The 14,135-nt window shown below is 41.9% G+C and overlaps 2 protein-coding genes across 15 annotated transcripts in view; both read right to left on the bottom strand.

The window, feature by feature from the left end:
- Nucleotides 1-14,135, bottom strand: part of LOC116712080 (NACHT, LRR and PYD domains-containing protein 3-like) — a 612,764-nt gene that overhangs the window by 356,971 nt on the left and 241,658 nt on the right. The window lies entirely within an intron of this gene.
- The window catches only part of LOC116712094 (phospholipase D1-like), a 38,535-nt gene continuing 25,745 nt past the window's right edge, over nt 1,346-14,135 (bottom strand). For both annotated transcript variants that reach the window (XM_032551930.1, XM_032551931.1), the window contains exons 11-26: nt 13,601-13,684; nt 12,811-12,892; nt 12,592-12,702; nt 12,339-12,521; nt 11,783-11,993; nt 9,030-9,158; nt 8,837-8,955; nt 8,603-8,716; nt 7,742-7,852; nt 7,154-7,242; nt 6,022-6,135; nt 5,886-5,935; nt 5,127-5,261; nt 4,900-5,053; nt 4,133-4,250; nt 1,346-3,516 (exon numbers count right to left, since the gene is read on the bottom strand). In XM_032551930.1, coding sequence (XP_032407821.1) covers nt 3,292-3,516; nt 4,133-4,250; nt 4,900-5,053; nt 5,127-5,261; nt 5,886-5,935; nt 6,022-6,135; nt 7,154-7,242; nt 7,742-7,852; nt 8,603-8,716; nt 8,837-8,955; nt 9,030-9,158; nt 11,783-11,993; nt 12,339-12,521; nt 12,592-12,702; nt 12,811-12,892; nt 13,601-13,684 — 2,029 coding nt within the window. In that variant the 3' untranslated portion in view covers nt 1,346-3,291. The remainder of the gene's footprint in view (nt 3,517-4,132; nt 4,251-4,899; nt 5,054-5,126; nt 5,262-5,885; nt 5,936-6,021; nt 6,136-7,153; nt 7,243-7,741; nt 7,853-8,602; nt 8,717-8,836; nt 8,956-9,029; nt 9,159-11,782; nt 11,994-12,338; nt 12,522-12,591; nt 12,703-12,810; nt 12,893-13,600; nt 13,685-14,135) is intronic.

Here is a 14,135-nt window from a genome sequence, read left to right as displayed (position 1 = left end):
CTGATCATCTCCTCTACTGTTGACCAACTGGCCTGCTGACACCACTGTTTATGTTCTTTTGGCTCCACCTAGAGGCAGAGCTGAAAACTGCAGTCAGTAATTCAGTGAATGAAGGAGTGAACAGCTGCTATTAGGAGAAATAAACCATAAAAACTGGCTTAGGGTTTATAAAAGACTTATTCATCCATTTTCTAACACCCTCGTCCCCTAATGAGGTCAGGAGGAGCTGCTGCCTCTCCAGCTAACGTTCCGGGCGAGAGGCGGGGTCATCCTAGGGGTCACCAGTCTGTCGCAGGGAAACACAGAGACAGACGGAACAAACAACCATGCACACACACACACACACACACACTCCTAGGGAGAAGTTAGAGAGACCAATTAACATGACAGTCATGTTTTTGGACTGTGGGAGGAAGCCGGAGAACCGGAGAGAACCCACCATGCAGGGAGAACATGCAAACTCCGGGCTGGGAATCGAACCCAGGACCTTCTTGCTGCAAGGCAACAGTGCTACCAACTGTACCACTGTGCTACCAACTGTACCACTGTGTCTTTTATCAACACACAAAAATTCTGCAACCACAGAAAAAACATTTTAAAACATCAGGACAAAATGCTGAAACATCAAGAAACAATAATGCAAATAAATAAATGAATAAATAAAAAATACAGAAAATAAGTGAGCTAACTTCTGAAAAATGCTGTTGCAGTTTCAGGAGAAAATGCTGCAACCGCAGAACAAATTGCTGCAACTTGGGGGAATTGCTGCATTTTCTGATAGAAATGCTGAAACTGCAAGAAATGAAAGCAAAAGCAGAAAAAGTCGTAAATAGTTAAAACAAGTTTAAGACTTTACGAACTCGTTCCATAAAGTCCTCCAGACCACTAGGGGGAGTCAAACGCCAGATCATTTGGGACAAGACAGAATTTCATAGTTTTATGATGTCCAGAAGGAAGCTGGAGGAGTTTTACTTTGTCTTTTACGTTATAGAACAGTAGCAGATTTAAGAAGCCATTACCTACACATGACTCCCCCTAGTGGTCTGGAGGACTTCTGTTTTGTTTCAAGGAAGTTTGCAGGATTTCATATTTTTTGTTTTTGCTACTTGTGGCATTTCCTTCTGCTTTTATTTCCTCCATTTGCAGCATTTTTCTGCTGCATTTGTTTCTTGTGTTTGCAGATTTCTGCCACCGTAACCTGAACCAGTCAAAGTCATGATTTACCAACCTGGACGGTTTAGATCATTTTTTACCTCCAGAATTTAATCAGTCACCTGAAAACTACATTAATGCTCCTTAGATATTGAGAATGGAGTCAAGAAAAGAAGAAAAAATGCAAGAAATCTTCATTTTAATGCCATCAACCCTTCATTTATTCATTTACTGAGTCCAATGTTTCACCAGAGCAACATGACGGGACACCGAAGAGCAAGAAAACAACAGTCTGTGCAAATAGTGCATAATTTCCATAGAGAAACAGGCAGAAGAGAGAAAAACCAGACGGTCAGTTTCAGAGCCACTGCAGCTGGAAACAGAAAACCTCTGCTCAGTTTGTGCAAAGCTGCAAAAAGTCTTGATATGACAGAAAAAACCACCAACTGGAGGTAGAAACAGAGAGGCAGCCTCATGGCTTCAGGGAAAGCTCTCAGGGTCATGCTGAGGTCAGCTGGAGGTCATGGCAACAGGTTGGGGTCAAGCTGGCGGCGACTCGGGTCGCGGCTCCATGCAGATAAACGCCACAGAACATTTACGTTACAGTTTAACCTGCAAAACCGCAGCTGCTTATAAACAAAGGCCACTAGAGGGCAGCAAAAACAAACCAAACACTCAAATTTAAGAAAATAAATCTTGAATTTATTTAGACCTTAAGAGAAAATATTCCTCATGAGAATGTTGCTTCATATGTAAAATCTTTTTATTGCATATATTTATGTTGATACAATTTATTATTTAATTTACCGTTTTATTATCGGACGTTGCAGCAAATTTTTGCTCAATATTTACATTTTAAACGTATAGTTGAATGATAAAGTCTGTTTATGTCTGTGCCCAGCAAGGATAATACTTATGTTTAAAAAATAACGAAGTAGGAAGAAACTAAGGTTAAATTAAAATTGAATTTAAAGGAAAATGTTTGTCTTAATTTAAGTAAATTAAAGACAAAATGTTTCCTGATTTTTTTAGGGTTTTTTTCTTTCAGAATTGTTTTTTGTATTTTGTTATTTTTTTATTTCAAATTTTCAGATTTAGTTAATTTCAACCCAGTTACAGATTTATTGTCTCAAATATTAGTTTTCCAGATTCAAACCTGTGAAATGATGCAGTAGAAAGTTGTACAATTAGTCAAAATTTTAAAAAAAACAAAAAAAATTGACACCCAAATACCTCCAAAAATAAGACAAAATAAATAAATAAAATCTTCAACAGAATCACATTAAATGTTAATATTTCAGATTTTTAGTGATTTTAGCTCATTCTGCTGCCCCCTAGCGGCCAAACAGTGACTGTACAAACCAATAAAACCATTTACTACATCAGTTTTAAGAGTCGTGGTAACAGCACCGGACTCTTCATGCAGCACAACAACAGTTTGTTAGTCTGAGAGGCAACGTGTTGGTTTATTTTGAGAAGAAAAGCTATAAAGTGATTTAATGTGAGATAAAGTTTGTAAAACGATTTCTGCCCAGAAGAAAAGCGTCACAGTAAACGGAGGAATCAGGAAGTGGAGCGACTCTGACACCGGGCTTCCAGGGGTTTTGGCACTTTAACAGAATTATGATCAGATTTCTGCCGTTTTTATCCGTTAGTGTTGAGCTGCGTTTCCCAGCCCTGGATGTTGCATAGTGTTCGCAGGAGCAGAGCTGCACAGTCAGTATCCTACCAGGAAGTGGGTTTTCAGGCACCGCTGAGCGAAACGCTGGTTGAGTTTCAACCCAATCAGATCCAATGATCAGAGGAAACCGGTAGATGTGACTGGAGACATGAAACCTGCGACAGGCTGAGGATGTTTGAGGGTTTTTGGCTGTTTGGATGAATCGGGTCGGTTCCTGGTCCTTCCTGGAGACGTTTATCGGAGTTTCATTTCCAGAGCAGCAGCAGGTTTTGGAGACGATGCTGTAGTGTTTGCTGCTTCGGCCCGGGTCCAGGCTTGCAGGTTGATTCTGTCTTTGGCACATCAGCTGCTTCCGTCAGACTGGACCTCAGGCGGGTCGCCCCGCTGTCATCGGACTCAACCAGAACCACAGAACTTTGTCCTGACCAGAAGGAACGGCTCCCGGTCCGACATGGCGGTCAGGTCCAGACCTCCATGGGGACCATGGCCTCCTTGCAGCCGATGGGCGGCAGCAGGTTCTGTTCGCTCAAGAACTGGAGCGGGAACTGGACCAGGAAGCCGCGGATCTTCTTCAGCTCCTCCTGGGCGCGGGCCGGGTCGTCTCGGGCCAGGCCCGGTTTGGCCAGGAAGCCCTCCAGCTCCGAGATGTTCCGCACGTCGCTGGACGGCAGGCAGCGGAAAACCTGCAGCAGGCGGAGAGAAAGGTCAGAGCGGCAGAGAGGAGGGGTCCGTTACCAAGGAAACAGCGGTACCGATATTTTTTATCATTTAGGTCTGATTTAACAACAAACTTCTGACTTATAGGAGTTTTTATGGTTTTTCCTTTGAATTATTTTGTTAAAACTTTTAGTTCTAATTGCCCAAAAAAAACCCAAAAAACTTTAATAACCAATTTATATTATAAACATACGGAAGACGATTAGTGCCACTGGAAAAAAAGGATCCTAACATTTCAGCTCAGAAGATTAAAGTCTGAGAAAAAAAATTAAGGAAAAAGTTGAGATTCTGAGAAAAGAAATGCTGAAGAAAAAAATCTGAGTAAGAAACCAAAAATAAAAAATAATAATAATTCTGAGGAAAAAAAAAAGAAGTACAAATTATGAGAATGAAGCAAAAATTTAAAAGAAAAAAAAGAATTCTGAGTTTCTCTCATATGAAATGTTTAATAACTCGTAATCTGACTCATGTTGGGTTTTCAGGAAACATCAACATCATTTAAAGCTAAAAAACTCCAGTTAAAACCCCAAAACCTGAAACTGGTCATGTGACTCAGCATGGTTGCCGTAGCGACAGCCCCACCTTCTGGTAGATGGAGGCGTTGCGGGCGCAGGTGGCCATCCAGGTCTCCTTGTAGAAAAGTTCGCTGATGGGATCAGAAACGTTGATGGACGGATCGGTGTTGGCGCCGAGGATCATCCTGGAGAAGACCAGACAGGAAGTTCAGACACGGAGGAACATCATCAGACAGGAAGTTCAGACATGCAGGAACATCATCAGACAGGAAGTTCAGAAACGGAGGAACATCATCAGACAGGAAGTCACCGTGGGATTATAAACATATCCACAGAACAAAGTCAGAAAATTACAAAAATTAAATATCCGAGGGCGTGCCGTGGTGGCGTAGCGGTTAGCACGACCCGTATTTGGAGGCCTTGAGTCCTCGACGCGGCCGTCGCGGGTTCGACTCCCGGACCCGACGACATTTGCCGCATGTCTTCCCCCCTCTCCTTCCCTGTTTCCTGTCAGCCTACTATCACATAAAGGACACTAGGGCCACAAAAAGACCCTGGAGGGGTAAAAAAAAACCCCAACTAAATATCCGATAGTTTTAAAGAACTAATCTGAGCAGCTCAGTTTGTGTTTCTTTCTTCCACTCAGTTTTTTACCAGCTCAGCTCACCTGGTTGGACCCAAATCCTCTAAACTCAGAAAAGAAATAAAATGGGATCACAGAGTGAATATTTCCTCTCTGAATAATTGGCGCATTGTGGAGCTGAGCTGTGGAAGTTGAAAAACTGATGGTTGTGGTTTCCAGCGGATGGGAATTTTCCCCAGAGATGTTCGGACCTGAAGCATTCGAGGCGCAGCTGCAGGGCGAACTTCCCGGCCCGGTACGGCTGCCCGTCCATGACGGCGTCCACCGTCTCCGAGTCCTCCACGATGACGGCCACCTCGCTGTCCCGCTTCCCCAGCATGCTGCGGTCGTTGATGTTGGCGGAACCTGCAGACAAACCGGATCCGGCTGAGTTTGGCGCCTCCTGCGAGGCGGCGGCGCCCGGCGGGCGAGGCCTCACCGATGATGACGGTGTTGTCGTCGGCGATCAGCATCTTGCTGTGGACGTAGATGAGCTCGGTGACCAGCGTCCCCTCCAGGTCGGCGTGCGTCCGCAGGCCGGTGAACGAGATGAAGTTCATCCACTGATCCCCCACTGCAAACACGGCAGACCCGAGTCACGCCGGAACCGCCAGGTCAGACAGAACCGGAGTCAAACGTTTGTGCAGCAAAACATTTCTTTTTATTTCAATTATTTTAAAACTGTTAAAAGTTTCCTGAGGTCATGAAAGGTCAACCATCATGACCTCCTTCTTCATATCTAACAAATGTGGTGTCAATCAACTCGGCTACATTTTTTGTTTGTGCTGCTTTTACTTTGAAGATATTAATGAAAGGTTAAAGGTCAAAAGGTTAACTGGCATTACTCAGATCAAACAAATTTGGCGTCAAATTAAACAATTTGTTTGTGCTACTTTTACTTTGCCCAGTAAATATTTCTATTTGTGCCGAAATCGTTTTAAAAATATGACTGAAAAAGTTTCCAGAGGTCAGAGGTCAACATCTCCTCACATTTACAAAATCTAAAAAGTTTGGTGTCAAACAACTCCGTTGGTGCAGCAATAATTTTGTATTTCTGCTGTTTCTGCTTTGAAGATATCGAGGATGACCTCTGACCCCTGCAAACTTCTTCATTAATATCTTTAAAACATGGCAGCAGCGCCGAGGTCGAACCAGACGGCGTCAGATTCTCGCCATGATCCTAAACGCGGCGCCTTACTCTCGGCTCTCAGCTGGGAAATGATGGAGTGCTCTCCTTTGTTCATGGTCCTGCGGACAGAAGAGCAGCAGAGATGAGGATGAGGATGAGGATGATGATGGCGAGCAGCAGGCGGATCCGCCAGGCGCCGCCTCACCTGTAGTTGAAGTGCATCACCGCCTGGATGGCGCTGCCGCCCCCCGTGTTGATGTCGCCCTCGAAGCCCGGCAGCAGAGGCGTCACCACGTAGACGCGGTACTTCGTTCCCTCCCTGCATCGACAAAGGCGAAACGTTACCAACACATCGCCGCCATCTTGTTTTTATTACATCATTTCCTGCATTTATTGTGATAAATTGCAAGAATTAATCACAATAAATGTTATTGTTGTCACAATAAATTCCTGTTGATGATGTTTAAATCCCCCAAACTGCCTCATTATTGGAATTGATAGATTATTCAATAAAAGCATAAAAAAATACCAATAAAAGTGAAAATATTCAGTTTCTGTGAGCATTTAGTGAAACAAACCACAATTATTCATGTTTCACAGAGGGAATTTTTTTTAAGTATTATTTGTGTTTGTAGGAGGATAAAAACCTACAAAATGTGAGTTTTGGGTAACAGGATCTTTAACTCTTCAGTTTCCACCAGATTCATCAGGTTTTAACAAGTCAAATTTAAGACTTTTTGAACTGAAATTTAGACAGAAAAGACTCTAAATATATTTACAGAGAATAGTTGGCGGATCCGGCTGTAAACAATCGAGCGTTTCTAAACCTGAGACGTTTCTGGAGTCACTTTGATTTTCTGTGATTTTTGCTTATTTGTTTTAGGATAAATTATGAAATTTTGTTATTGTTCTAATTCTTGAATATTTACACTGATATTAATTGTGGTAATGTTTATTAATATGCATTTTCCTAATCAAATAAATGAAATTCTTTTTTTAAAATGAATAAGTAAATAAAAATAATCAGATAATTTTCTGTAAGTTTAGTGAAGCTGAGAACAGAAACTGAAGAGATTAAAACACCTGATCAACACTTTCATCACTCTGACGCCTTTAACTTCCACTCTGTTCACACACAGCCTGTAAATAACCCAGCTGTGTGTGTGTGTGTGTGTGTGGGTGTGCGTGTGTGTGTGTGTGTGTCACTGCGTTTCCTTCACCAGGATGTGAAACAGTGACAGGCTCTGTCAGCGGTGCGATGAGCCTGAACACACAGCAGCAACACGTCTGTGTGCAATCCGAGTCATAAAGGGTCATAAAGGGTCATGACCTCTGACCTGTAAGCCTTCATGATGCGCTGCGCTATCGTGTCGCCGATCTTGTTGTAAACCAGCTTGTTGTCTGAGCAGCTGATGAAGAACTGATTCTGGAAGAACAGAAAAGGGAAACGGATCAGAAAAAGTTCATATTTTATATTCACAGCCTGCATCATTTATCAGTAATAATAAAGAAAAACAGATTTTAAAAGTAAGAATCCACTACAGGATGAATTTAATCAGGAAATCTGAGTTAAACTCACAACTCTCCACTAGCTTTAGCATCACAAGGCTGATTACAGTCCATGCTAAAGGCCAAAGGTCATGATAACAAATGTTTCTGGATGATAAAATGTCCAAGGAGTTATTCAATAATATTGTTGATTTTCAAGTATACTGAAGATTTCTCTCATCATGTTTGGTGGAAAGACAGAAACAATAAATCATGGAGCTTGTTTTAATTAATCATGTAATTAACTGATTTATAGCCAAATATAAATTGACATCCTGACTCCTGGGAGTTAATATCCTACCACAGATTTTTGTCACAAATCAAGATCTTTACTGTAAATCTGCTGTTGTGACGAATGTCGGTGCGTCGGCGGATACCTCGATGTAAATGAAGTGCTGGCTGTTCTCGATGGCGTGGACGTAAGCGTTGTGGATGGACTCCTCGTGGTATTTGATGCCAGCTGACCAGTCGGAGGCCGAGCGAAGGATCTGAGGAGAGACAGATTTCACTGAGAGGAGGACGGATCCGTTTTCATACTCGGTTCTGCTGGAACCAGAACTCCATCATCTGCTCCACCTCCAGCTGCTGTGGTTCTGACCCAAACCAACCTGTTCCCCTCCTGGCCTGTGGGGGCGCTGCACCAAGAACCACTGAAGGAAACGACACAAAAACCTCTGAAGACGCTGAGAGCAACTTCCTTCTTCACCAGATGGAAACAAGATGGAGGCGTCAGATTTTAGTGTTGGAGGATTTCTCTTTAGTCTTTGGCTGAAGACCAGGAGCCATTTCTGTTGATAGCGCTAGGCTAGCACATTAGCTTTGGTTTTTTACCCAGAATGCCCTGCGCTGTAGTCCACTTCCTGCTTTTGGAGCAAAAGAGACTTGTCTTTTTCAGGAAGCTCTAATCTTCTGTTCCATTTCTAGTAAAATGTGACATTTTGGATCCTGATTTCTTTAAAAACATCAAACCACCAAACAAACCTACAGCTACGTTTCAAACTGTTCAAACCCACAGAGATTTTAAGCTATTTTCATTTATCCAATTCTTCCTTTGCGCTATTAACCAATTACAGAAGTCTCATCTTTACTGTAAGTTATTTTTTTAGAGTTAAAACAAGAAACAAGAAGAAAAGCAACCAGTAACTGTAATCATTAATGTTTAGGCCACTGTACATGTTTAATGAAACTAAATCAACTTAATTACATCACAGCAAACATCATAAAAACTGCATGCTAACCTGCACTTTAGCGGTGGTGCAGTTGGGGACTTGGTATCGAAGCTCTCCGGCTGTGAGGTGCGACTTGGGCAGCAGGTAAGGAAACGACAGAGAGCGGTACTTTGGCTTCATCAGCTAGCAGAGGAGAAACCAGGAAGACAAATACAGCACAGATGTGTCCAGATGTTTTTAATTTAGCATCAAAACGTTGGAATCAATGACACCACTGTCTCTGCAGATGCTAACAGCGCTAACCTTGGTGAAGTTCCACCGCTGGATGAAATGTCGAGCCACGTCTCGCGCCGCCTTCCCATGGACGACTGACGCGATGTCGTGCCAAGGCATTCTGGGAGTTTTATGTCTGTCTATGAAATCTAAAACAGACGAAAATGGGAAAATAAGCAAAACACAGAAGATGAGTCCAACGGAGATGTGGGAGGAAGCGAACCATCGAAAGGCTTGTCCAGCTGAATCCAGTCCTTGTGCACGAAGTTGCAGTAATCCTTCCCGTGCCAGAACCGGGTGTCTCCAAACAGATCCCCGACGCCCGTATGAAGACTTTGCACCGAGCGGCTCCCTGGAACAAAGATATATGGAAATATAGGTATTTTATAAACAGTTCTGTTTGCCAGAAAGAATAAAAGAAATACAAACTCTCCAAATGGTTCATTTTCAGAATTATAAAACAAGAGTAAAGAAAACCTTCAACCAGCTTCAAAAACAACTTATGAGTTATTCTGTGTGTGTGGATATAAAACATACAAACATCAAACCAACACCAGGAAAACAAACTTCAAAAACTCCAAGCTTGGACATTTCATGTTCCAGAAAACTGAATTTCATTAATAACCACAACAAATACCAGGCAGATAACTGCAGTTAGAAAACAAACAATAGACTAAATGTTGATTTAAAATTCGGTTTCACCCTGAAAATTACATTAAAAGTTTGCAGAAATGTAATAAGTTGAGTTCTGCTTCTCCCTGGTGACTGAAGCTTGAAACCATCTTCATGTTCAGCGTCTTTACAGCGAGAAAAACGATGTTTGGAGAAAAACTGGAGCAGGAACATGAAAAAAATCACATAAATCAAACATGCAAAAATAAAAAAAATGCATGTTTTACCTAATAATGACTTAATGTACAGTTTAAAATATAAACCTTTTGTTTTTGTTGGGCAGAAGGAAAAATAAAATAGTTACTAAACTTCAGAAATAAATATTTGTGTTTATTCAGTTAAATAAACACAGAAAGAGAAACAGGAGAATCTGAACTTTTAGTTATTATTACTGATAAATTAACAAGTTATTAATAACTATTTATATGATTGATCTTTTACATCTGTATTTGTAAAAATAAAAAATCTGTCCAAGAAATGAAAACTACTGAAGAGAAAAAAAGGTAAAAAAATCTACTCAAGTCCTGAGGAACAGATCAAATTACCAATAATTTACAGTAAATTATAAAATTATAATGTTTTATAATCCATTATAATTTTATTTACCTGAAAAAGAGAAACAGTTTCTCTGAGTTGAGAAAAACCATCACAGATTCTGTTTTTAAAAACAAAGATCAACCTTTGACCCAGAGGACCAAAGGTTGTCGAGTGAAGGTCAAATCCACAGCAGTGCATGCTGGGAAACGGGGTCAGGTGGCCGTCGTGCCGGGACTCACCGGCCTGGCCGAGCGGCGGCGGCGGCGCCGCCCGCAGCTCCAGCAGCCGACTGGGAATCAGAGTCTGCTGGCTGTTGATGCTGGACGACCAACCTGAACAAACCGGCCGCAGCGGAAACGTCAGCAACCAGCAACGCAACGCAGTAACCAGCCGCTGCAACGCAACGCAGCAACATCCTACTAACCAATCCTCACCCACTTTATATTTGTACATCAGTGGAGTCCAAACATTTTATCCGTCGGGCCAAAAATGTTTCAGTTTTTAATTTAATTAACGGGAAAAAATTTATTTTTTAAGAAATTTGTGTCTTTATTCCTTCAATAATATAACAAATAGACAATATTCCAATAAAACTAATTAGTCTAAATTTAGTAGAAAATGAATCTGCAGAATATAAACAAGTACACACAGTAACCGTTTCATTTTCCAAAACCTTATTGGGTTTTTTCCCGTTTTTCCCCAACAAACGTTGAGCAACGTAAAGTTTTATCAATGAAAACAGAAACATTTTAAAAAAAACAACAACTTTGTCTTGTCGCTAAATAAACAAAAATACGAATATCTCATCTATAAAAATCTCAAATTAATTGTGAATTCTCTCCTGGACCAAAGGGCCAGATAAACTCACCCAGAGGGCCACAAATGGCCCTCAGACCACACTTTGGACAACCATTCCTCTGAAACGGTCGGTACAAATCTTTTAATAATTTTATTTACCTGATTTGGGGGAAAAAATCCAAAGAAACATTTCTGAAAACTTAGTAAGTCTAGAAAAATACTGAAAACCTTTTTTATTAAAAAGTTATGAGTTTGTTAACTTCAAAGGAAAATATTAATAAAATGGATCAAATGTTTAATTTAAACAAAAACAACTAGAAGTTAATTTGATTATTTTCAGGGTTTCTAAACTTTTCTCACAAACCTTGCCAGCACTTTGGAGATAAAAACAGTAAAATTGAACTAAAAAACAATTTAAATTCAGTTACAGGCTGTAATTTATTACTGGTACCAAGAATGTTTTATAGTATTTTACACTTTATGTGGACTAAAATATTATTTTTATATTTTTTAATGTGTCTCTGAACATCTGACTGTTCTGAGACCAAAACACAAATTTAGCAAAAAATATTAAATAAAATAGAGTGGATCAGAGTAGATCAGGGTGGATCAGAGTGGATCAGAGTGGATCAGAGTGGATCTGAGTGGATCTGAGTGGATCAGAGTGGATCAGAGTGGATCAGAGTGGATCAGAGTGGATCAGAGTGGATCAAAATTAATCAGAGTGGATCAGAGTGGATCTGAATGGATCAGGGTGGATCAGAGTGGATCAGTGTGGATCTGAGTGGATCAAAATTAATCAGAGTGGATCAGAGTGGATCAGTGTGGATCAGGGTGGATCAAAATTAATCAGAGTGGATCAGAGTGGATCAGAGTGGATCAAAATTAATCAGAGTGGATCAGAGTGGATCAGAATGGATCAGAGTGGATCAGAGTGGATCAGAGTGGATCAGAGTGTTTTGGACTCACTCTCCTCCTCCTCCACGTCGCTGTCGCTGTCGGCGCGCGCCAGCCCGTGTTTCTGCAGGTGCTTCTTGATGCTCATCTTCGTCCTCCTCATCCTCCCCTGACTCTTCAGCTTGGGCTGATCTCTACAGTCCATCACCGAGAAGACTTTGTTCTGGCCGCCGCCACCGGAGGGCGCCGCTGAGCTGGGCGCCGCTGAGCTGGAGGCGGCGGCCTGAAGACCGAGAACGGCAGGAGGAGTCAACAGTTTAAAACAGGAAAAATTTGGTCTGATTTAAGATCAACAATAAAACAAAAGCTAAAAAATGCAACGTATGCAGAGACGTAACAGGACAATATTCAGGCAATACGAAGGTAATAATGACGTCCTTAAAGATCAATAAACTTTCATTTCTAATGAACATTTAACTCTGGAAGTGGAAGAAATTTAAATACCCAAAATAAATGTTTTTTAAAAGTTACTCCAGTAAATGTAACTGGTTTCTGCCCCACTCAGTTTGTGATCAGTTGGTCATATTTTAGATCATTTATCTATAATTGATCGATGATTTCTCCTGACCTGCTCCAGGTGTGAGAGCGTCACGCTGCCGATGTCGGTGAGCCGATGCTCCCGGTCGTCCCAGCGGCCGTACGCCAGGTCGATGCCGCCCACGAACGCCACCGACTGGTCGACCACCACGATCTTCTCGTGATGCGCCCACAGGTAGACGGCGGAGGAGACGTGGTCGGGGTGCCGCATCACCTGGGGAGAGACGGAGCGTCAGACAGGAAGCGGCGGCGCGGCGGCGACATCAGCAGGAAGCGGGTCGGACCTTGATGTTGGGGTGGAGGTGCAGCAGCGTCCGCTTGCTGTAGCCGGAGTTGATTCCCAGAGCCAGTTCCACCTCCTTGTAGAGCATCACGAAGATCCGAACTCCTTGTTGCTGCAACGGTTCAGTTTCACCGTTAAAACCGCGCCGCTGCTCTGAACGGCGGTCCGTTCGCTTCTGAGTCCAGATGATCGGTTTGGATCGAAAGTGTGTGTCGCTCACCGCTTTGCGCTTCAGGATGCAGTCGAGACGCCACCGGTTTCCCTCGACGACCGGCCTCTTCAGGAAGATCTCTGGACTCAACCTGCAGCACGAAGCAGGAAACTGGATTAAGTTCTTCTGCTCACCTTCCTGTGTGATCCTGGTTCCACACATCCATTCTAATAATAATAGTAATTATTATAATAATAATAGTTGTTATTATAAAAAAAACTACAAAATAAAGTTAGAAGCAATAATAAATACATAAAAGATACAAATTTAAAAAATATCAGCTAAAAAATCTAAACAAATCATCAGAATGCAAAATAAAAATATTTAACCAAAGTAAGAAATTAAAACAAGGTGAGGTAAAATAGTAAAAAAAAAATAAAATAAAAAAAAATATTTCTAATCTTATTTTCCCTCGTCATTCATTGGTTCCCGTCTCTTATTTTTAATTTTCCTCTCAATCAGAGTTTTATCTCCTAACTGTAAAACATGGCCGCTACGTTCAGCAGCAGCCGCGGCGTTTCTCTCTCCGCTAACGATAATCTGAACCTCTGAACCTCGGACCCGGGCGGGCAGAACCCGATCCGTCTGAAAACCGCCTGAACTCGCTCAACTCTGACAGCAACGCAGCTCAACGCTCAGCAGGAGGAAGACTCTCCTCCAGTCAGTGAGGAAGACTCTCCTCCAGTCAGTGAGGAAGACTCTCCTCCAGTCAGTGAGGAAGACTCTCCTCCAGTCAGTGAGGAAGATTCTCCTCCAGTCAGTGAGGAAGATTCTCCTCCAGTCAGTGAGGAAGACTCACCACCAGTCCGTGATGAAGATCTCCTCCTTGGCCTCCTCCAGAGCGTTCGCCACGTCCTCCATGTAGGTTTTTCCGTTCACATACCTGCAGGAGACGAAGCAAACGTTCAGATGATGATGTCACTGCTTTGTCAGCTTCTGATTGGTTCGTTCAGAATAAGTAAGGAACACCAGTGGAGAGAGAATCATTAAGCTCAGTTAAATCAGGCCTGATAGGCTGAGAGGAAACTCAGGAAGGAAGAAGCCACTAACCTGATGAAGCTACACTGAAAAAAGTCAAAACCTTACCAGGAATTTTAGTCTAATTTCTAGTGCAAAAATATGACAGTGTTTTAGGGACATTGTAGAGAGAAAGTAATAAATAGGAGGAATCATTTTCCACCAAAGAATCTCTAAAGGATTTGAAAAGTTGAAAAGATGATAGAAAAAAATAAACATCTGAGACTAATCTCAGAAAGTAGGAAAAAAAAAAAATCAAGGAAATTTCTGGGTTTGAAAAGTCAAACATTTTGAGAATCATCAGAAATCATCTGGAA

The sequence above is a fragment of the Xiphophorus hellerii genome, chromosome 21 (genome assembly GCF_003331165.1).
Source record: "Xiphophorus hellerii strain 12219 chromosome 21, Xiphophorus_hellerii-4.1, whole genome shotgun sequence".
In the NCBI taxonomy this organism is placed as follows: Eukaryota; Metazoa; Chordata; class Actinopteri; order Cyprinodontiformes; family Poeciliidae; genus Xiphophorus; species Xiphophorus hellerii.
Note: the sequence above shows the minus strand (reverse complement) of the source record. Positions and strands in the feature narration are given on the sequence as shown.